Genomic DNA, 23,268 nt, shown 5'->3' with positions numbered 1-23,268 from the left:
CAGTGTTGTCAGACGCCCAGCAGGCGGCAGCACAAACATGATTCTGTCCCTCCCCTGTCCCTCGCTTGTCCCTCTCTGCATGACAGGAAGCATCACTGTGTGTGTAGCTAAGGACATCAGCATCATGTGGACAATCTTAAGATTATTAATTTTTATTATCTGACATTTTATAAACCAAACAATGAGTGGATTCATCAGATTTTGGGGGAAAAAAAAAAAAAACTCCTTTAGCAACAGTCACTGTTTACATTATATTTATTCTCTTGATTTAGATATTTTCCACAATTACTTTAGTACTGGACTTGAATAATTATACCATTATGAACTGTAAACATCTCTAAATTCTTTCTTTAAATTCAACGTTATTTAAAGCACATGTAGCCAGTACAAACCTCACTTCATTGTTATAAATATAAATGCAAACTTAAACAGATTTTTATTTTCCTGTAACATTTTTTACACACTACTTGAACAATTTGGTTACTTCTCGTGATAAAGAAATATTCCTATTGGATAAATGTAAATATTAAAGATACATGACGGGAGGGAGTTAAATTCAATAAGGTCCCGTCTTCCTCTTGTCCTGCAGGTCAGGCCAAAGACCCAGATCCCAGACAGCCTTCCAAACAGTCCCTGTCAGGAGCTGCAGCCTCTCAGCCTGCCGAGGGCCACCGCTGTAGTCAGTCCCAAGAGCCAGGGCCCCACCCTGCCCACCTCCAACAGCACCTTCAGCCCCGAGCACCAGCCCAACGCCCAGAGCAACGGCTCGCCGCCTCCGGCCCCAGACTCCGGCAGCCCAACCCAGCACGCGTCAGCAGGCCCTGGTGTAGCGTACGCCATCATCGCTGCCTCCCCCGCCACTGGAAATGGGGTTTCTGCCGTCAGCGAGGCCGTCAAGGTACAGCCTGTTCCTGCTTTGTGGGATCAAAATTCAGAAAGATACTCTGCATCATTTAAGGCTTAAATGTCATCAGTTATTCTAATGGACGAGTGAAATGATGAAGAGTCGGACACGGCTCCTGTTCTTCTCCAGCTACAGTTTCACAGCAGGATGTCTGTATATTTGTAGGTGATAATAATCCAGCCACAGGCCCCCAGTAGTACTGAGGGGTCCCCAGGGGCCCAAGCTGACCTGCCATCACAGCAAGCCCCACCCGCTCCAAAATCCCCCTCCCAGAAGAAAGAGGAAGACCCTAAGGTGAGACATGTTGTTAAATTAATGTATATCATTATTTGTACTCTGATCAGGGAAACGTCTATTTATTCTGAGAAGTGGTACAAATTTTGTTACTGCGCTAAAATATTGTTTGGCCACTAACAAAAAGGGTCAACTCCTGAAATCTCTACACAAGTTAAACTCCTGAACAATTTGTTTTTATCAGTCACTCGTACTGCAGCATGTAAACAACTTGTTCTTTGACTTTTGCTTCACTACTGACAGCACCTGTATCTGGACATAAGTCCTGGTTCTGCTACATTTTCATCAAATTTAGATTTAATTATAAGTTTTCTTTGCATCTGGATGAATTTTGGTTCTCCACTAGAGAACTTCTGACCTTTGACCTTCTCTCTTTCATTAACAGAAAGTCGCCTTCATGGTCGCGCTCGGCCTCGTCACCACAGAACATCTGGAAGGTGAGTTCACCTTCACCTGCAATAAAGCCGTTGTTAATCTGAATATAGCAGAATATTAGACGCCACAGTAAATCTGTTGTTCTTGTGAGCAGAAATTCAGACGAAGAGGCAGGAGAGGAAGAGACGAAGCACAGCTAACCCGGCATACAGCGGCCTGTTTGAGCCAGAGGTCAGATTTTTATTCTAAATTACAATGTAACCATGTCACTAAGAGATGGCTTTTAAATAGTAAGACATAGTTGCATATCAGATTAAACATTCAACTTTTTTTCCCCCTTTGTGTCTTTGCAGCGTAAACGTTTGGCATCACATTATCTGAACAGCTCACTCTTCCTGACAGCTCGAGGTAAAACACCAAACTGAATATGCTGAAAGTTTTCTTTAAGTTGAAAAAACGAAGTACTCCTCACTTAGTGAATTCACACTTTACTTTGGTTCAGGAGGAAACAAAATGAGAGCAGTAAAAGATGGAACAGTGGCCAGAATTTTCTGGCACTTGAATTTGGTGGTGCAAAAGCTACAGTCTGTTGAATTATCTGAGGATTAGAGACACAGAAACTTCAGTGGCACAAAAAGCCTTTTAAAAACGTAACAGTTGTAATGTGACTTTAGTTCGCATGTCAATTACTATGACAGAAAAGAGAACTACAAATTTGGCAACATTAAAAATCCCAGACTCCTGCAGAAACTTACTGAACAATAATTCGTGGTACAAAAGTTTCTGCAGCGTGGACTCATTAGAACTGTGCCGCCCACCTGTCTCACTGTCGTCCTCTGTCTGCATGGCTTCAGCGCTAACCCGTCTCTAGTTGCTGTGCGTAGCCACTAACCTTTGCTCTGCTTCCATTTTCATGCTAGACACTGAGGATTTCTGCTGGAAGGTAGGTCACATGACATCACACCTGTGGAAGCAAAGAAAAGCAGCGAAAGAATTTACAATATTTTACTATCAAAAGATGGTTTAATGCTATTTAAAGACATCGGCATAACTACATTTGCATATAGAGAATTGGTGGCATAAAATTACAGTTAGAAGTAATTGCTACAAAAACTCAAACCTTTTCTGAAATTAACAAATTTAACATCTGTAACAATTCCTTTCAACTACAGAGATTAATTTTACTGCTGCTCAAAAACTGTTTTCATCTTCCTGATGTTTGTCCACTAAACTGAACATGTTCATTTTGCTTTAAACAAACAAAAGAGAAAAACTAGCTTTTTAAACTGATTAACTTCCTGTTGATGAACATTCATTCTGTGTCGTGTCCCATCAGGATGATTTGGAGCATGAAGATCACTGTGCCGTCTGTAAGGAGGATGGTGAGCTGCAGCCCTGCCACAACTGCCCCCGAGCCTTCCACCCCAACTGTCTCCATCCACCGCTCAAAACCCCACCCAGAGGCCCCTGGTACTGCCCCAAGTGCCAGAAGAAGGTATGAATGATGATTTGGTTTGACGGTAACGTAACAGATTTGTAACTGCGAGGCTGATTTGTTTTTTTAGTCTGGTTACTGTTAAAGCAAACTAAAGACAGTATAATTTCAAATCATTCAAATTTGTGATTTGGAGGAAAGCTTTACATTTTTTAAGTCACTGAATAAATGAAAGTGAAAGTCAGGATCGGGTTGGAATGAGTAAGGCTGTGGGTTCGATTCCCACCACACTAGCTGTGGCCCCGCCCAACCATCCAGGACCACCTTGGTGCCAGTTCAGAGCCCCGATAAAATGGGAGGGTTGCGGCAGGAAGGCATCCAGTATAAAATTCATGCCAAAAATCAATTTTCCCCTGTGGAGACTCCTGAAGGGGACGAGCTGAAAGAGGTTGACTTTTGAATGTGAAAGACAAACTGATGTTGACACTTCATGTTTATTCTTAATAATAATAATCCAGGACTAACAAACTAAAATCAGGTGCAGCTATAACAGCTGGTTAGCTGAGTTTACCTTAAAGTCAGCGAACAGAAGCCAAGAGTCACTATATCAGTCTTTTCCTTTGGGCTGTTCCCTTTCAGGCGTCTCCACAGCGAATCATGTGCCTCCATCTAACTCTGTCCTCTGCATCCTCTTCTCTCACACCAACTAACTTCATGTCCTCTCACTACATCCATAAATCTCCTCTTTGATTTTTCCTCTAGACCTCCTGCCTGGCAGCTCCAACCTCAGCATCCTTCTACTGATATATTCAGTCTCTCCTTGATGCAGACCCACCTCCACCTTGAACTCCTCTGTCACACCTACAGCACCTCACCACTGTCTTACAGCTCTCATACATGTCCTGCACCACTCTAACATACGTCCTCATACAACACCACAGCTCCTCTCTCTGCACCCTGTCATACGCTTTCTCTAAATCTACAAAGACACAATGCAACTCAGCATCCTCAAAGCAAATACTGCATCTGTTGGACTCTTTCTAGGGATGAAACCATATTGCTGCTCACAAATGTTCACCTCTGTCCTTAGCCGAGCTTCCACCACTCTTTCCCACAACTTCATTGTTTGGCTCATCAGCTTTATTCCTCTGTAGTTGCCACAGCTCTGCTCATCTCCCTTGTTCTTAAAAATTGGTACCAGTTCACTTCTCCTCCAGTCCTCAGCATCCTCTCACTCTCCTAAATCTTGTTAAACAAACTAGTCAGAAACTCTACTGCCACCTCTCCTAGACACTTCCATACCTCCACAGGTTTGTCATCAGGACCAACTGCCTTTCCACTCTTCATCCTCTTCAACGTCCTCCTCACTTTACTCTTACTAATCTTTGCTAAGTCTCCGTCATATTCCTCATTCATCAACTCTTCAAAGTTCTCCTTCCATTTTCCCATCACACTCCTGGTACCTGTCAATTCATTTCCATCCTTATCTTTAATCACACTAACCTGCTGCACATCCTTCCCATCTCTATCTCTCTGCCTCACCAACCTGTACAAATCCACCTCTCCCTCTTTAGTGTCCAACCTAACATACAAGTCCTCATATGCTCATTGTTTGGCCTTTGCCACCTCTACCTTCACCTTACGCTGTATCTCCCTGTGCTCCTGTCTACTCTCTTCAGTTCTCTCAGTGTCCCACTTCTTCTTAGCTCCTGAACTTCCTCGTTCCAGATGACACACCGAGTACCCTCCTACCTGGCTCCCTGATCAAATTAGCTGTAGTGGTCCAGTCATCTGGAAGCACATCCGAACCACCCAGAGTCTGTCTCAGCTCCTCCCTGAAAACTACACAACATTCTTCCTTTTTCAACTTCCACCACTTCGTCCTCTACTCTGCCTTTGTCCTCTTCATCTTCCTCACCACAGGCATCATTTTACACACCACCATCCTGTGTTGTCTGGCTACACTCTCCCCTACCAATACTTTACAGTGACTGATCTCTTTCACATTATAACGTCTACACAAGATGTCGTCCACCTGAGTGTTTCTACCTCCACTGTTACACATCACCCTACGTTCTTGCCTCTTCTGGAAGAAAGTGTTCACTACAGCCATTTCCATCCTCTTTGCAAAGTCTACCACCATCTGTCCTTCTGTGTTCCTGTCCTGAAGACCAAACCTGCCCATCACAGTCTCATCACCTCTGTTCCCTTCACCTACATGTCCATTGAAATCTGCACCAGTCACCACTCTCTCACCTCTGGGGATGATCTGCATCACTTCATCTAACTCACATCCTACCTGTGAGGCAGAACCACTCACAACAGTGAACATCACACCTTCAGTTTCCAGCTTCAGACTCAACCTGTCTGATACTCTTTTTACCTCTAGAATATTCCTCACCAACTCCTACTCCATTTCTCTTCCTATCTGACCCATGGTAAAACAACTTGAACCCTGTTTCCACCTGGTCTCCTGGACACACAGTATGTCCACCTTCCTTCTGTGCATCATCTCAGTCCTCTCAGATGCCCTTCCTGACACAACCCTCTGCATTTATCCAGACTTGGGACGGGCACAAGAAGACACTGGCTTGTCTCCCCTTGCGGTTGCATTAGTCACTGTATCTGTATAAATCACTTAAATTAACCAAATGTTGTTCTGGTCCTCAGGTTCTAAACAAGGAGAACATGTCATGGCCACAGAACTTTGTTCAGTCCTACGTTACACACAAGACAGGTGAGAACTGCTTTTAACTTTTGTGAGGTCGAGTGTGTTATGTGTGTACTCTTACCAGATGTGTTTGTGTGTGAGAACAGTGCGGCAGGAGGAGAAGCGAAGGCTGCTGAGAAGAAACAACGAGCTGAAGAAAGAGTGCGCTCACCTGGAAGAACAAGACAAGAAACTCAACAAGACGCTCAAAGTAAAAACAAACTCACAACATCAGTTATTGCTCATGTTTCAAAGTCTGAACTGCTCACTGGAGACAAAAGTCTTACTGCAGCCTCGTGCACAGGTTCAGTTTCAGCAGGACACTCACCTTAGAAAGTTCTGAAGCATCTGCACCCAGACTGAAAGGTGGAGCAGTAAATCACAAAACAGGCCTTTACCTCATCAACGTTAACGTCCAGGACACGTGAAACGATTTAAAAATACATAAATGCTACAGCCAGAGAACAAACAGCCAACTAACAATTAGCCAACTATTGTTTAACTGTTCAATCCTCATTACATCCATATTTACTAAAGATAAAACCCAGCTGCTCTGCGTTTAAGCAGGCAGGGAAAAGGGCAACAGTCACTGTATTGATCCTACAGGCTACGTACACCACATTTGCTTCACTGACTCAGAACTGAAGTCGTCCTAACCTGCGGCGTTAACTTTTGTGTGTCTGCAGCAATGCATGGACCTGAGAGACAGACTGCTGGGACAGCAGAGAGACACGCAGGCGTCGCTGGACCGCATCAAAGCTCTCATCAGGTTGATCCAACGTGACCAGCTCATCCAGGTCACCATGACGACCACTACCACCATCGCCGCCTCCCTGCTCAACCAGTCCTGGAGCAAATCCACCAGCACCGTGGCCCCGGGCCCCTTGGCCCCACCTTTGCAGATGAGCCACGGCGATGCCAACAGCAACAACTAGCCCCCCCCCCCATACACACACACACACACACCCACCCCCGCGGTGCTCCGGCTTTTTAAGAGGGCAGTGATTATTTCTTTTGTCTGAATAATATCAACCACCTTTTGTCTAAAACGACAAAAACTACCCTCCACTCGAGTATTTTTTAAAACCCAACACCTACAGTGCTTACGAGATTTCTTCATTTTTATTTTCTATTTATTAACGTTCTTGGCCTTAATGTATTTATTACAAAAGTTAGATTCCAGTGCTGTTTCAGGGTTACCTGTTCAGCCTGAGACATATTTCCCTTTTTTAAACACAGGTATAATTATTGTTCTGCATATAGTGAGAGAGCAGTAGAGTTAGTCATAGTTACAGAACACAGGAGCGATGGGAGACAGGAATGTACATTGATATATCTGATTAGATGTTTGTTCTCATTCTCCTATGAACAATGTTTTTGCCATAATAATTCAGGAAAATGTTTTCATCGTGTATGTAAACGAGCCTTCAAAACAAAAGCAGAGAATAACCTTTTTTCAGTATTAATAGAGTTAAAGTCAAAGAAAAAAGTATTTAAGATTAACTACAGAAAAAATTAGCATTTCTAGTGGAGATTTTAGTATTTTCATGCTGATGCCTGTTGAAAACTGTAAGTTTGGAGTATTCAAGGGGATCACTGTACATATGATGTATTGTTAATAATATCTACATCGCAGTTTTTGTGTTTTGTTTAAACTTTAGTGGAGTCACATCTGAAACTGAGGTGGGTCCATTTGTTCAGCTGTTTGTTTTCTGACTCCACAGCAGCACAAACGAGAAACTGGCTCATATTGCAAATATTGAATTTATGTAAAAAACTAAGTGGAATAAATTTACAACTGGGGTGATTGTGGCTGCAGCTACATTTACAATTTAGGAATAAAATTGTTGAAGCTTTTAATTCCTGGTTTCCATGAACCGTAAAGACGTGTGATAAGCTTCTGCTTTTAGCCGTACAGACAAAAACTAATGGGTGAAAAAGTCAAAATACAACTAGCCATCATTTTTATCCCCCTAATGGGAAAACGACAGTAATCTGTTTATCAAAAAATATCTGATTTCAGTAATGTAGCTGCAATTTGGATAATACAGTAGAAAAGCTGTTCAGAATTGAACGTTTGTTTTCTCACCATTTCTGCATCTTGAAAAGAACTTAAAGCTCTGAACTATATTCTTGATTCTGCTGCTGGTTTTCTCGCACAGGAAACAAACAGTTAAAACAGAAAAGGGACGTTAAATGTTTGTTCACAGCTGCACTCGAACACGTCTGCGGACGTTTGCTCGACGTGTGATGCATCCATTCAGTCCCTTTTCCCCTTTAACCAGTATGGAAAATATGCCAAAAACTCTCCTTTGTTTTTGTACTGGGATCACTCATCAATAATGTCTATAGTGCTTTTTCTCCTGCCTATTTTATATCGTTTGCTTTTTTTACTCGTGTTTTATGAAAGTTTAATCTGACAGATGAACACTGCCTCAAGTACAAATGGTTTGAAATCCAGGGTTTCTGTCTTTGTTGCATCATTTTATAGACACCAGTCAATCAGAAATGGGACAACTCTGTTGAACTGCACCAACACTTTGACTGTCACTGAACCTGCAGGCTAAACATGGCGTCTTCCTGGTTGGATGTTCCCAACTGAAAAACCCAGAGTCGAACCAGGAAACCGCTCACATCTCCTGCTCGGTTCATTTGTCTCGCTAGTCTTCCCGCTGGTCCAGAGAGGTTCCATTTAAGTGTTAACATACTGTAGATTTAGTTGGTTTTATTTCAAATGATCATGCTGTACTCACCACACACTCGAGGTGCCACTCTCTGCCACCTGTCGATGCACAAAACAAGAACAACAAGTCAGAGAAAAATGCCTTTATCAAAGAACAGTAACTGAGAGGAGGTGCTTTGGTTTTATTTCAAATCATATCCAGGTCACCTGTGTTTCATTTCTTATCAGTGATACAGAAAATATCTTTAGGTTGGAGAAGTTTCATCTGCACAGCACAAAAAGTAGAAAAATACAAGCGTATACATGGTTTCAGCAGCGGCGAACAAATCTGATGAAAAGCAAAGAATAAATGACGCAATAAGGCATCAGGCCGTGATTTGGACGCTGTTCAGAGCTTTGCTGCTTTAAAGTTGAACTATTCACACAACACTTGTAGTAAAACTGACTAGAATGGATGCAGTTGTCAGAAAGTCTGTACCTTTGTGTTCAGAGATTCATTTTCACTCATCGGACAAACACAATGTCCTGCTTCTGTCAAACCTCCATTTAAAAAAAAAAAAGGGGGGGGGGGGGGGGGGGAGAAAAAAGGGCTTTTCATTGCTTTTCCAGACATGGAAGAAATTAGTTTTTCTAGACACATTTTCACGTTAGCTTGAAGTAAAATAAAAATAAAAATCGTACACGTTTAAGCACAGAGAAAACGATCAAATAACTACACCAGCGCTACAACGAACACGCTCACTCAGTTGCTGATCATTTCCTGTTGGACATTTGTGCATTGTAAAATTGCTTTGTTTGCCCAACCAGCAACATAAAACTAGATTTCAGCTTGTTACACCAGCAGAGGTTCAATCTGTACTAGCAGATCACTTTGTGTCCCACAGTGAAATGAAAATGTTTTGGACACAAAGGTACAGGGACGTCACACAGCGTCTGTTCTGAAACCATCAATAGCGAACAGCTCAGCTTCATAACGTGAGCAGTGAAAACTGAATATCACACAAACCCCGTGAACAAGCTTCTTGCAATATGAACTGTGGGTCAGTTCACGTTGATACACTGAGTCTGACAAGTGTCGGGGAGACAGTCACTCACTGGCAGCATGTCCACAATCTAAGCATCTGTCAATCCACTAAAAGTAAACCAGACTCGCTTTTTGCAGCCTACACATTTGTTCCTTTAAGTCCAGGTTTTCCTGCATTAAACATCTAGAATTGGCAATAAACTGAATGAGTGATGCTTCTGTTTACATCATTTACAGATTTGAGAGACTGATTAATCTTAATCTGAACAGTTACTGCACTTTTAAAAAAGGACCCAAAAAATATGACGTTTAGTTCTGTCCACTTATTAGTCTTACGCACTCAGTCAGGTATTTATATATTTCAGTTTCAAACCTCACTGTAGTTGTTTGTGTAGTTAAAGTGACATGATGCCCTTTAGTTTTCCAAAATGTTGGCGAGTTAATGAAAACTAGAAGTAATCTGTTTAATAAAACCTTTACCAAACTGTTTCTAAGGCAGTGAACCACCCAAATGAGGCTGTTAACTTCGTTTGACTGTAGCTGGTATTTAAACCCTCTCTGCTCTTTGCTTTTAAAACATTTTTTTCCAGATGTTAACAGTTACTTTCTAGTTCAGGCGAGCCACACACACACACACACACAGCTAATGGCTAAAGGGGCTGCAACTACAATTATCCAGAAAACCACAGCCAGTACATATTTATCATAGTTGGTTAATTTAACGATGTGAAGTTTCTGGAATTGACAGTGTAAATTACCTTTTTCCGCAGAGGAAATCTCCCTCGACACTTCCAGGCTCTGCATCTATAAATGAACAGCAGATGTGGATCAACATTGTTCCCAACTTGCCTTTGTCACTGAGAGCAAACATGACCAGTGAGTGTTTGTTGGCTGAAATCAGAATGTACCTTGTGATGCATATCGAGTCCTCACCTGGTGCTGCAGCTCCAGGTTAATTTCTTTCCCCCCCAGGTGGAATCTATATCAGTGCTCCGTCATCACGTCGGTACTCCACCACTTAAACCCCAACTGCCGCTAAATATAAAAAGGAAAAAAAAAGAAGGCCCTCCACCTACACCCCTGTGCCCAAAACCATTCATTCATTTCTAGAAATCTTCTCCGGGAGAAACTGTGCAGTGCTTAAACAGATCTATTTTAGTACACAACACAACATTTGAACAAAGAAAAAAAAGTTAGAACATTTTTATATTCTTTTATCAAGGAGCAAAAAATAAAGAAAACAGAACATCTGGATTTTCTATTGTTTGCCAGTTCTGCATTCTGACTTCTAGCTTGCAAAGTTCGATGTATTATTTTGCCATAAGGAGGCGACGACGACACTATGAGGGTTTTTAGATGGAAAATTCAAATGTCTGTTGCCTGTTGAAGTAGAAGTTTTTTCTTTGTCATTAATAAGAGGACTGTCCAGTGGATAGTGTGTATAGGAAAGTGTTTGTCTTAAATATGCCAATGTAGTTTTTCTTCTTTATGATGCATTAAAAAGCTGATTGATGGATGAAAGGTGGTAAATGGATAAAGAGTAGTCTCACTTTTTTGTACCAAGTTCTTACGAAAAATGGAGTCATTAATAAACAAAATTGAACAACTAAAGATCAGATTCTAGTGGCTGTTTTCATGTAGTTCATGGCAGGTAATGAGTCTGTCACAGGTAAATGTTCCCAACCCATCACACAAAAACACTTGTGCCTGTAAAATGAAATAAAGGGAAGAGAAGGTCTTTGAGCTCCAGCTGCACGTATTTCACTACGATTTCCTTTGATTACTGCAGCTTTTTGCTCAGACATTTGAGCTCAAGCATCTCGTATGTATCACTTGTAGGTCGCTTTGGAGAAAAGCGTCTGCTAAATGTAAATTCAGAACAAGAATATACAATTGTGTCCCAAACATCCAAAGCATTTATTTGTCTGTGTGTTACGGTTTTAAAATAATAATCTACACAATTAAAAATATTTATGGAAATCTTTGCAAACAGGATGCAGCAAAACAAACTTAGGAACCACATCAATCTGTGTGAAATTTGCACTTGTAAAAATCTTTTTTCCTATGTAGATTGATTTGTAAAACAAATGCTGTTTTCCCCATTTAAACTTAGATTTACAAATGACAAGAAGCTAATGATCATCAGTGAAAGTGAAGGTTCTGTGTTTTGTTTTCTCCTATTCGTATCCTCAGTGGTCAACGATACAAATAGATGCTTCAGTCCAAGGACATTTACTACAGTTTGACATTTTAATTAGGTTACTTCAAAATCTTTATAAAAGTTCTATTTTATTAAGAGTTAGAGCTCTGATTATTTCCCCCATTTTAATGCCTCACGTCTGTTTTACTTCCAATAGTTAACTCGAGCGTCACAACACATGCAGAAAAATAAAACCAACTAAAGCCGATTCACAAAAATGCAACTTTTGCCAACTGTAAAAAAACAAACGTGAATGTTACATGTCAAGTATAAAAAGTAGAGAAGGGATCAGACAACTCTCCACCAGTCAAAAAGAATCTCACTTATATGTTAACAAATCTATCTAATTATCTAGATCGATGTACAAATAAATAAATGTCCTATACACGGCAGTGGCTCAGTTGGTAGAGCGGCCACCTACCGACAGGGTCGGAGGTTCGAGCCCTGCTCTTCCCGACCACATGCTGAAGTGTCCCTGGGCAAGACGCTGAACCCCCAACAGCCCCTCACTGCCAAATTGGGGAGGGTTGCGTCAGGAAGGGCATCGGGTACAAAACCTGTGCCAAATCACCACGCGGACTCTCAACTCACAGGATAAACCGAAAGGACCAAAACACACACTGATTATTTATATCTATCTAAATATACAAGCTTGAGATTTTCTTAATATATATGTATAAAAAGTAGAATTTTTGTTCTGTTGACTGTGTGACAGCAGAGTCACTAAAGTCACAAGGATTAATCGTCTGAGCATCGTCCGTAGCTAATGTCAGCAGGTGTCAGGATGTTTTACTCCAGACCAAAGTACATTCCCAGAAACTAAGCGAGCACCTTGGTCCAGATGTTGCTGCTGTGTCTGCACGTTCAGGGCGTTACCTGTCCAGGTGGGCAGCGAGAGCCGAACACGGTGTCAAAGTGCTCGATGAGGATCTCGGTGAAGATGTTGAGGGGAGTCAGAGCGGAGAGAGAGATGGAGCTGTGACGAGGCCAAACCAGGTTCACCCCGAACACACAGGCCAAGTTGGACGGACTCATTTTGTTGACAATGCTCTGCTGAGACACCTGAGTGCAACCAATCACAGGGTCTCATCACCAAAAACAGATAATACAACAACAGGATAATAAACAAGAACATTTCTTTGCTCCAATCTTCAGGTTTTATTCATGTAACGTAGTAAAACAAACCTACCATGTGGAGGAAACCCAGCAGGTACTTGGCCACAATGAAGTTATGCTCAGGAAGACTTTCAATGATCTGTTTACACCTCGTCACACGGAGAATGCTCTCCACACCTGAAAACACACAGGAAAATTAAAAATAATTATAATATTCCCAAACAGGAGAAGCGCGTGCAGGAAAATAAGGGAGAAAATTCTGTCTAAATGATAAGATGACACTTTTCGTTATGATCCTCAAACCTCTTATTTACATCGATCAATCAATTTTCATGTTCTGCAGTGATGTTGATGATGCTGGTTTTAATAGCGGTGACGTTCCAAATAAAGAGCCTCAATCAGCACAATTATTACATTTCCTGACATGAGCAGGACTCACTGAGGATGTCCTGGACCTGGTTGTAGATCCTGAATGTGAGCAGAGGTTCAGGCAGCTCTCGCAGAAACGTCTTCAGGATCACAGCAGGGACGTGAACGTCATTGTACTGATCAAAGTCAACAGGCTTCCCTGAAGAGACAAAGTCCAATGATAAAGTGTAAATTAAACTGAAACATTTTCTTTGAGCCACAGTGACGTTTGTGAACTCACCCTGGTTATAGAGTTTCTGAACATCCTTGATGACCTGCACACGGGCCGAACGCCTGAAGAGCCCCTCAGTCCTGAGACCTGGGGGGGGTAAGATGTCCCTGTTACACCGGTCAGATCACAAATACAAAAGCACTAAAACAAGTGTGAACAAATACTGAGACAGATGTGATCCATCACCTTTTATCGTCTACAAAAGGACACAAATCTGTAAAAATGTCTCGTTCACTTCACCGTGTTGTAATTGGCCAATCAGAGTCCTGAGCAGTGAACTGTACCTTTATCCTTCAGGTAGGAGACGGTCTGGAAAAGCACAGGTGGGATGACAGACTCCCTCTTCCTCTCTCTGATGCTGTCAAACAAACAGGACTCACTCATCGATTGACTCGATTGTTTGATCATGTGACTGGATTCAGAATGAGACACTCACTACTGCAGACTGACGCCAAACTGCTGCGTGGGCAGCGGGGGTCGAGCTGGGGGAGTTTTCATCGGGGGAGGGGGTCCACCTTTCTGAGCCGCTCGTAACTTCTCATCATGTCTGACACACACACACACACACACACACACACACACACACACACACACACACACACAGTTACACCGTTAGAAGAATTAAACTACCTTTTGAATTTAAGACAATTTAATGCACCAGGTTTAAGAGGTGATAAATGTGAAGCCGTGTTTCTCTTCAAATCAATGCCTGAAATCTGCGTTATGGACAGAGGGGGGAGCTTAGGTGGAGGAAGTCGTTTGTGTCTAAAAATCTTTCATGGTATCCAAGGAAAGAAACCTGTCTGGGTTTTATGTCGCTCAACAAATGGGACAAACCTGTGTCACCAATTTATTTTGTTATGGTTCCTGTAAAGTTTGTAAGACAATAAAATAATATTACAGAAAATTAAGAAGTTTGCTCCACATGTAAAGTCTTAATCTGATTTTCTTGTCAAGGTGCAGTGAAGGAAAGTAACAAAAACAAGAAATTTGTACTGAAGAAAAAAAAGCTGCAACTTTGGAAGATTTGCCCTTAATGATTGTCAGACACACTAACGTACTCGGTGGCCTGAGGGTTTTGAACCATCACGTACAGAGGAAGCATCAGTTCTTTATGATCAATTTACAACCAAGTGAAAAGCTGAATGTTTGCTCCTCAATCGAAATGAATATTGAGAAGAAACACCTGAAACAGGAAAAACTGTTTCTTTCCTTTGGGGTCAGACATTTCTCTGTGACTCTGTGTTTAACATGACTGAGTTTGCGAGACAACGAGGGTCCACAGAGGAGGAGACTAATCACTGAAAACATCCTGTATCTGATCAGTAAAACTAAATCAATCTCAGCACTTTCTGCATTAACGCATCTCGACTGTCCAGAGTCTGTATGTTGGGAGTAAAGAGCAGGATTCTCCGAATAAAAACCAGGATGAGGCAGCAAACAGGGGGAAAACATATCTAATATCATGTCCATGGCCTTAAATACGACCACAAACTCAAACATTTGTGTAGAACTGCTTTGTATGTATCTGTACCTAATAAAGTGCTCACTGTGTTTCAACAGCTTATGAGTTCAAATACAAAAACCTTCAGTGTGAACGCTGGGTTCCCTTCTCTATGACCGAGTCCCTAAATGACAAATCAAGCTTATAACTGATGATATGAACCATTTGATTCTAAACCCCAGCAGTGGTTTTAGCCTCAGTACCTGAGAACATCAGCAGGGATGATGAGCTGATCGTAGTTCAGGTGACCTTGGAGCTCAGCCAGGTAGTTGACATACGTCAGCTTCTTCCCAAACTTATGACTGAAAAGATAAAACAGACGGATGAACCATCACCACTGGGACTGAGCAGAGCTGGATTTTCAGCTGTCAAGTCTGATGCACGTTTATAACCTGATCAGAGGTTTGAAAATGTTCCAGACGATTCGGATGAAGTTTGTAGGATGAACGACGTACAGAGTCTTCAGGTTCTTCTTGTATCTGTATGAAACATGAAAAGAGTCAAACACACGTCAGCACTACGAACAAATACTTCAGGCATTTGTACGGTTTCAATGCACTGCAGCAAACTTGAAATCCACATACACATGCAGCAGATCAACATCTGATTTCTCCTTTAGCTTTTTTGGAATCGTCACACATTTTAACTGCACCGATAGAAGATTCCATTCGTTTTTTGCGTCTTGTCAGAATAAACTGACAACAAATCTCACTCGTGTCAATCTCTCCATCTTCTAAAATCTGGCTACAGACACATGTGGGGCAGAGACCTCTGTTGTTCTCTGATCCTCTAACCTGACCACAGAAACCAGCAACCTGACATATTTGGGTCTTTGTAAAGAAGTGATAATTGCAGAAGTGTGTTGAAATGTGCAGACTTGTATTGGTTTAGTGAAATTCTGACAGAAGAACAATGTGAGACTGAACCTTTGATTTTTGATATGAATGGGCAGATTTCTGCTGAGTTTCTGAGTGAACAGATGCTGGATGGATTTGTTTCCTGTGTAAAGTGAGTGTGACCTTCTGCACAGAAGCTACTGCTACATACTTCCTGTCAAACTCATTGTAGGCTTCTCGTAGCCATTTCAGGGACGGCTTGTTGCTGCTCCTCAGACCATGATGGAAGTAAACCAGGATGTAGTCCATCTCCACATACTGGTCCAAGGTGAACTTCATGTACCTGCAGATGAAGAACACAAAGTGTTACTGAACGCAGGTCTGCTGACATTTCATCCCTTTTATCGAAGACATACTCGAGCAGGCGTTGGTGGTTCAGCTCGTGCGATGGAGGCAAACAGCAGCTGCTGAAGATGATCAACTTCCTGCCGTAGTTGTCGTCCCCTGTAGAGGAAGCAGTCGAGTTTTACTTTAAAGCAATGGATCAGTATCGTCACGCTGTATGAGCACAATAATCTTTTTTGGTCAGTACAACTTTATCAAACATTTTATCTGATTTCAGCTGAAATGTGATCGTCACTTTGTACAAAAACTGCACTGCAAACCTCAACTGAGACACTTCCACAGTGCAAACAACTGAGTGGATCACGCTGATGAAATGTTTTGCATTTATTTAAAATCATCTACTTAAATACAAGGATCACAAACAATGTAAAAAAGCCCTGCAACAACATTTAGTGAAGCAAAATTACATAAATATACGCAGCAGAATTTGTAATAACTATATACAGTGGGGTACTTCCCAACCTCAGGCCCCTACAGAGGGTCTTTACAAAAACCTTTTGAGAGACTAGAAGCAAAAACCTCATCTGTTTTCAGTCAAGGGCCACAAACCTGAAATATCAGCACTAACTAAAGCTCTGAGACTAATGTAGTGCAGTAAACAGTTCAGTACACAACAGATACACCAACCTAAAACTGGGGTTTCATTGTATCTCATTAGACTCTCAGTAAACTACCCACCCCCAGAAGCTGAGGTTGACTAAATGATCTGCTGTGGTGCCCCCCCCCCCCCCCCCAAAAAAAAACATAATTTAAAAAAAAGATATTAAACTTCAAAGTAGAGTTATCTGCCAAAATTCAATAAATTGAAATATTTTTAATACTTTCACAGCAAAAAAATAAGATTATTTTGCTCAGTAAATCAGAGAACATGTAATTAGATATTTTTAATGACAGCGCTAATATATAATATACAGCATCATCTGTTGCTTAGATATCCAGAAAAACACAGATTGGTGATCAGGTGGAAATGTTTCTCTCACACAAACATACAGTGTGTCCAGAATAACCCATTTATTTGACTAAATAATATTTGACCATTCATGAAAACTGTTCATGTAGATGACTGTACAGCCTAAATATATTCCTGTCAGTATTATCCAAACAGAAAATAGCAGCACTTCAGTGTGTGTTCTGGCAGAATAACGTTAAAGCTGAAGTTTTCAGCCCGGCTCACCTGACACCTGGATGATGCCGTGCCGAGCCACATCGTAATACGGGTGGGAGACATCAGAACCCAGACTGCTGCTGGGAGGAAGCGATCGATCGTCTGTCACACACCTCTCGTCTTCCTCCTCCTGTTGAAGTTCTGGCAGAGAAAAGAGAATGAAGAAATGTGCACATTGCAAAACACTGTGACCTCTTGTGCTGCCATTTTTTATTATAATGGAAAATGTGAAAAATGTTTTGATCTGTGGGGAAAATGTAGTTTGAATTATTACGACATTAGTATTAAGATGATACATCAAACTTACATAACTCAGTAATATTTTTATTTAAGTAAAAGTTTGACACACAAACAGCAGATGATTTTCTGTCTAACAATAATCAGTAGTAGATGACACACTGACAGCTGATATCACGGCATTTGAAACAGATCTATGACATTTTATTCAAGCACAGGTGTAACTCTCTGTAAATTGTCGCCCATCAGATTTAAGATGGGGCCAGATGTTTCATATTTACGACGGGGATCAGCGACTGATGACATCACAACTGGCAGATCTACAGTAACTACAGCTTTACTTTAAGTTACTGTTTTAGAGACATTTTATCTCCACATCCCTCTGTAGACTATAGTCCACATTGTCCTTGCTCTTAAATCCATGATTTTGCTGCCAATTTTCCATCTTTTGTTCATTTTAGCACAGACTGTTAAAGAGTCAAAGTGCCTGGTTACATAGAGCACATATTAAAGCACATTACTCTGCCTCTCAGTCACACACACGGGGGGAAGCTGCTATGCAGCAGGTCCACACTCACAAGGAGCAGATACGTTGAGGTTCAACCCTGGGACTAGTGGACTGGGACTGGTGGACAACTGCTTTACCTGCTGTGCCACAATCTGTGTGTGTTTTCCCACTTTTGGGGGATTTGGGGTGTGAGTCTATCTTCAGCACGTCCAGTCGTTAAGTGTTTACTCCGTCTTCAGGTGTGTGCTGCTTTCAGACCATCAGACTAGAAATCTGTGCTGGTTGGTGGAAACAGTCTTTTTGTGTGGACTGTCCAATCTTTGATAGTATGTGCTAGTCTTCGGCTGTGTCCTCAGCTTAACACACTGAACCCCAGTTACCCCCCGTGTGATGTCAGCCACACAAAAGCTCTTTTGGTTTTCCACCACATCAGCTTGTTAATCAAATCCAATAAAAGTCAAGTAACATTTGGCGTCTGACTTTTTTGCTTTAATGTGTTTCTTATCAAGGCGAAGTGAATCTTTTCGGTTGGTTAAATGAAACACGTTTCTGAAGATGGCACCTTTGACTAATGTGATGAATACTTTACTATTTTAGATATTTTATAGTATAAAAGAAAAATATATTGGTAATAAATAATAATTCAATTAAACAAATGACTTAGAACAGCATGAAAATTATAAAATGCAATTAATACAATCTGATTAGTGGGTGATGAGTCCAAGATTTTCAAGTACAGAAAGTTTCTAACTGAGCCTTTTCTTACAGTTCGAAGCCTTTAATTCAACAGAATGTTTTCTCTGTAAGATGCAGTAAACATTATTTTGGAAATACTGCAATAAAATGTTCAGAAAATGTGTCTTCGGAGAACTTGTCAAAGATTTGAACTGAACCTGTGCTCTGCTCTGCACAATATTACAAGTGTCACTTTAGGCTAAAATCCAGACTTCCAGAACACAAACCATGTTCCTGGTTCATCCTGCACAACTGCTGTATTTGGTGAAGAAGCAGAGGTTTTGGTCTCTTACGTTTTTCAGAGGCGCTGAGACAAGTAGTCACAGAGTAACTGGACTATTGAAACCATTAAATGACGTAATACGGTACAACGTCCTGACATCTTCACAAAGTCTCAATTGTAAACGTCGTCACTTTGATATTTATTATACTTGTTGACTTCCACACTGTCTGCACAAACTCCTGTTCAGCCTCTGAGATCCAGCACTTTTAATGAGAAATAAAAAAAAAAAAAAACACTCAAACACCAAGTCTGAGCTTGTGGAGGAGCAGAAAAATCACTGACATGATGAAGAAAATCCTGTTTATTGCTGCACAGCAAGTCAAAACTCCTCGGTGGGATGTGGGCAGACGGGTTTCTGCTGTGATCATCATTAATGTTCACTTGTTAGTTATCCTTGAATGTAACATGAGGTACTTTCATATCAGTCCTCTACGGAACAAACACATTTAATGAAAAAACAGTCCTAACATTAACCGTGTCAGGGTCCGATAAGTAAAACCCACGGGGATGAAAAGCAAACATTTCTTCTTGTAATTTACTCCCCAACAAATTTATCTGATGTTGGTCAGTTTCAAACACACTGAGCCTCGATCACAGATTCCCACACAGCACCACCTACATTTTCTAAATTGTTTCCTTATCTGTTTACTAATTATACAAACCCTGGAGCAGAGCCAGCGGACTGGGTGGAAACTACCGTCAATGTGTGTTTGTTCTGCAGTCCGTCTGATAACACAGAGGAAATGATGCTGCTCAGCATGAGCGGACCAAAGGCACAGAGAGCAAACACAGCAGAGACTCTGCTGAACAAGTTTAGGTTCAAATCTGTTTCAAGTCTTTGTTCTATACAGTTCAGTTATACTCATGTTTTGCTTATCAGAAAGCTCCACAGGCCTCTGCAGAAGTACAGTACAACTGTGACTACACAAAATACAACCTGAATTCCAAAAAAGCTGCAGCAGTGTGAAAAACCTCTATAAAAACTGAATGATTTGCAAATCTCAACCATAAACAACATATCAGATGTTGAAACTGAGATATTTTACCAAATATTAGTTCATTTTGAATTTGATGGCAGCAACGCGTCTCCAAAAAGTTGGAAGAGGGGCAACAAAAGGCTGGAAAAGTAATTGCTGCAAATAAAAAAAACTAATGGAGGAGAATTTGACAATTAATTAGGTTAATTGGAAACAGATCAATAACATGACTGGGTATAAAAGGAGCATTTCAGACACACAGAGCCTCTCGATTGTAAAGATGAGCGAAGGTTCACTAATCTGTGACAATCTAAAAATTGTATCACAATGTAAAACTGCAAAGACTTTGAAGATCCCACCATCTACAGTATATATGCTGGACATCCCTGCATGGGCTCAGCAACAAACACGCTTCACTTTCCTCTTTATTTCCCAGGACTGTTGAGCAGCTAGAATCCTGCATCAGGGACAACATTCCTCTGCTAAACTCCAGCAACTGGTCTCCTCACTTCCCAGACCGGAACTAAGAGGAGATGCTACACAATGGTGAACATCACCATACTTTTTGGAGACATGTAAAATGTCTCAGTTTCAACACCTGATGTGTTGTTTATTTATTTCTATTGTGAATAAAATATGGAATTGGAAATATGGAATTGGAGTCAACTTAATGTAACTCTGATTTTACTGAAAGCTGTCCCACATCAGCTTCACTAGTAAATAACTCAAAAGTAAATCAAAGTAAACCAGCATTTTATCCACTTCAGTTCCTGCACAACTACTTAACTTCTTATGATTTATGACATTTTTATATATAAATAAATACACACACGGGCAGGTATGGAAAAAAGGTTTAGTAATTTACCAAAACCGAAAAATTCTGTTTTCTATCAAACTGTCCAAAACCTAAACAGATCCAATTTAAATGTGATATAAAAACATAGAAAGGTTTGAAATGATCAGGACATGGTGAAGATTTACTTTTGACAGCTGTATTTTTCACCTCAAGTCAAGTTATTATAATAAAGTGAACTGGAACCTAAATTACAGTTTGAACTAATGTTTGCAGTGTAGTGTATTTAAAAAAAGACACAAAACTTCCATCAGGAGACAGAACTACAAAAACTGCAAAGACAGAGAAAACAGAGACACAAACCACAACAAAGGACACAAGTATCCAGAGGCCTCGTGTCAGTGTTCAGGTTAAACTCACCGATTTCAGCCAGCTGCTCCAGGTCGGAGATAGACGTCATTTCTGCGGGATGTCTCTGTCCACACAGAGCAGAGAAACATAAAAAGTACCATGTACTGCAGGTCCTGTGGTATTTCTGCACTTTACCCAGAACATGTACTGAAGCGCAGTTCTCAATCCTGGTCTTTAAGGACCCAAACTGTCCCTGACCGACACACCACTGATTACCTCGCTCAGGTGTGTTCAGCCAATCAGAAACAGGAAGATACCATTTTATACGAGGGGGAATTTCCCCATCGTCTCATTGACTAAATACACACCTGATCCAGGTAATCAGAGGTGTGTAGCAGGACTGAGAGCCACCGTACACGAGTACAACACACGTATTTACATATACCACATTAAATACAGTAAAACAGAGTATTTTCAGCCCTATCGTGGTACTACAGAGCACGAGGAATACTACCGAGGGTACAACAACGGAGTCAAATAAATATATTCAGCACGTTCCTGTGTTAAAGTAACGATAACGTTCGACCGCAGCAGCTAAAACTCCGCTAACGTGAAGCGCTATTAGCGTCCAGGTAAAACTCCGCAGCAGCTTCAATAAAACCCGCTTTATCAGCCAAACTGAGTCACAAACACGGTTACAGTTTATCTCTTCGTCCACCGACACTTCATAAGAAGTTCACCGGAGCAGCGTGAAGCGGCTCAAACACTCACCTGTAGCCGCAGAGACGCTGACGTGAGAAACTGACCCAAACTTCCTCAACATCCCGCTGCGCCACTGCGCATGCTCAGTGGGAACCAAGTGTTTTAATCATACTTACACTTTGCAATATGTATTCACCGTTTTACCAGCTGTGGAACAAGAGCTCAGATCATCGAGGCTACAACAGTTAAAGTATCATTAGCACAGTGTCGAAACATGTGCTACAATTTAAAATATTACTTCAGTAAAAGTGCCCAAAGTAAAAAAAGGTCTCATTAACATCAGTGAATGGGATTGTATTTAATTCTAGTTATTAAATTATGATCCTAATGTGTTTTTTAACCTTATACGCTGGAGGTTCCTTCAGTTAAAGGGAGTTTTTCCTGGGGATTTTTCATGGGGGATTTGTTGGGTTTCCTCTACATTTATGCATAATCTTCACTTTATTCTGTGAAGTTCCTTGAAATGACTTTGTTGTTTATTGGTGCTATATAAATAAAGATGAATTGAATTGAATTGAATGGTTTAATAATCTGATTATGTTTGAAACAAAGTGCTAATCATTTTGCTATGTTAAGTATCATAGTACTTCTGCATTGTAGTAATATTACTTTTACTTTGATAATAAATCAGGGTACTTCTTCTATCACATAAAAATTAGATAAAGTACACATAATTTACTCGGATCATAAAGAACCCATATCAGTCAGTGGTGCAAACAGAAATATGTCACTGTATTAATAACTTTATTGGTTCTCAGCAGTGTAAAACTGCAAATGACTGAGTGTGTTGTTGGTCTGGAACTGGACAGTTTGGAGGCCTGCACAGCTTGTCTCAGCAACCTCAGACTGATTCCAGCAGAAAGCTCAAATCTGACATGGTGAACAGCCTTTCACCCCCAGAGCTGGGACCAAATCCTTCAAGCTGCTGGTCTCACAGAGCTTTTTATCTGCCTCCTCTGCAGTGTTGTTGAATTCCTTGTTGTTACTGTAACAAGAGAATTTCCCCTTTGGAAATCGATAAAGTCCTATTTCAATTCCACAACAGTGTAACAATAAAATATTACCAATAAAATCCCAATTTACAGCTGTGACTTTATTGTGATTATCTGTGTAGGAAATCTACAATCTGTGAGGCCTGCAGAGTGTTTCATGCTGCACACATGAAGTCTCACTCAAGTTTACTGATACTGCTGTTTCTCTTGGTAACGTAATTAGTACAGTAACAAATGAAGCAAATATGGAAGAATGTCTCAAAAACTTTCACTTTCATTCTTTTCTTTATAACACAAATTTGATAACTGACAGGTGCAGAGCTGCACAAAAATAACAGA

At 40.9% G+C, this 23,268-nt stretch overlaps 2 protein-coding genes across 20 annotated transcripts in view; one reads left to right on the top strand and one right to left on the bottom strand.

Moving 5' to 3' along the window:
* Positions 1-6,663, top strand: part of phf21b (PHD finger protein 21B) — an 82,751-nt gene extending 76,088 nt beyond the window's left edge. For all 6 annotated transcript variants that reach the window (XM_067489986.1, XM_067489982.1, XM_067489983.1 and 3 more), the window contains 10 exons: positions 590-898; positions 1,070-1,198; positions 1,584-1,635; positions 1,728-1,804; positions 1,927-1,981; positions 2,494-2,516; positions 2,910-3,068; positions 5,679-5,745; positions 5,826-5,929; positions 6,405-6,663. In XM_067489986.1, the coding sequence (XP_067346087.1) occupies positions 590-898; positions 1,070-1,198; positions 1,584-1,635; positions 1,728-1,804; positions 1,927-1,981; positions 2,494-2,516; positions 2,910-3,068; positions 5,679-5,745; positions 5,826-5,929; positions 6,405-6,653 (1,224 nt within the window). In that variant the 3' untranslated portion in view covers positions 6,654-6,663. The remainder of the gene's footprint in view (positions 1-589; positions 899-1,069; positions 1,199-1,583; positions 1,636-1,727; positions 1,805-1,926; positions 1,982-2,493; positions 2,517-2,909; positions 3,069-5,678; positions 5,746-5,825; positions 5,930-6,404) is intronic.
* LOC137106544 (rho GTPase-activating protein 8-like) lies at positions 238-22,013 on the bottom strand. 14 transcript variants are annotated; one of them, XM_067489997.1, is made up of 17 exons: positions 21,245-21,939; positions 17,301-17,432; positions 16,138-16,225; positions 15,933-16,064; positions 15,278-15,364; positions 15,089-15,187; positions 13,818-13,928; positions 13,666-13,739; positions 13,391-13,468; positions 13,181-13,309; positions 12,815-12,918; positions 10,334-12,687; positions 10,184-10,229; positions 8,880-8,941; positions 8,472-8,500; positions 5,801-5,890; positions 238-2,537 (listed from the first exon to the last, which is right to left on the bottom strand). In XM_067489997.1, the coding sequence occupies exons 1-12, from the start codon at positions 21,282-21,284 to the stop codon at positions 12,490-12,492; spliced, it is 1,272 nt and encodes a 423-aa protein (XP_067346098.1). In that variant the 5' UTR covers positions 21,285-21,939; the 3' UTR covers positions 238-2,537; positions 5,801-5,890; positions 8,472-8,500; positions 8,880-8,941; positions 10,184-10,229; positions 10,334-12,489. The 14 variants fall into 14 exon arrangements, with proteins under 14 accessions (XP_067346098.1, XP_067346099.1, XP_067346089.1 ...); XM_067489998.1 differs by having other exon boundaries at positions 10,359-12,687; XM_067489988.1 differs by lacking the exon at positions 8,880-8,941 and adding an exon at positions 21,947-22,013 and having other exon boundaries at positions 10,184-12,687; positions 21,245-21,299.
* Between the last annotated feature and the right edge of the window lie 1,255 nt (positions 22,014-23,268).

Source organism: Channa argus, chromosome 21 (genome assembly GCF_033026475.1).
Source record: "Channa argus isolate prfri chromosome 21, Channa argus male v1.0, whole genome shotgun sequence".
Lineage (NCBI taxonomy): Eukaryota > Metazoa > Chordata > Actinopteri > Anabantiformes > Channidae > Channa > Channa argus.
Note: the sequence above shows the minus strand (reverse complement) of the source record. Positions and strands in the feature narration are given on the sequence as shown.

Coding starts and splice junctions, on each gene's coding strand:
- LOC137106544 (XM_067489988.1), bottom strand. CDS start 21,284: ATGACGTCTATCTCCGACCTGGAGCAGCTGGCTGAAATCG. Junction 13,469..13,665: donor CTCCTACCTGAAGGATAAAG/GTACAGTTCACT, acceptor TACCCCCCCCAG/GTCTCAGGACTGAGGGGCTC. Junction 12,919..13,180: donor CCAGGTCCAGGACATCCTCA/GTGAGTCCTGCT, acceptor GTGTGTTTTCAG/GTGTGGAGAGCATTCTCCGT.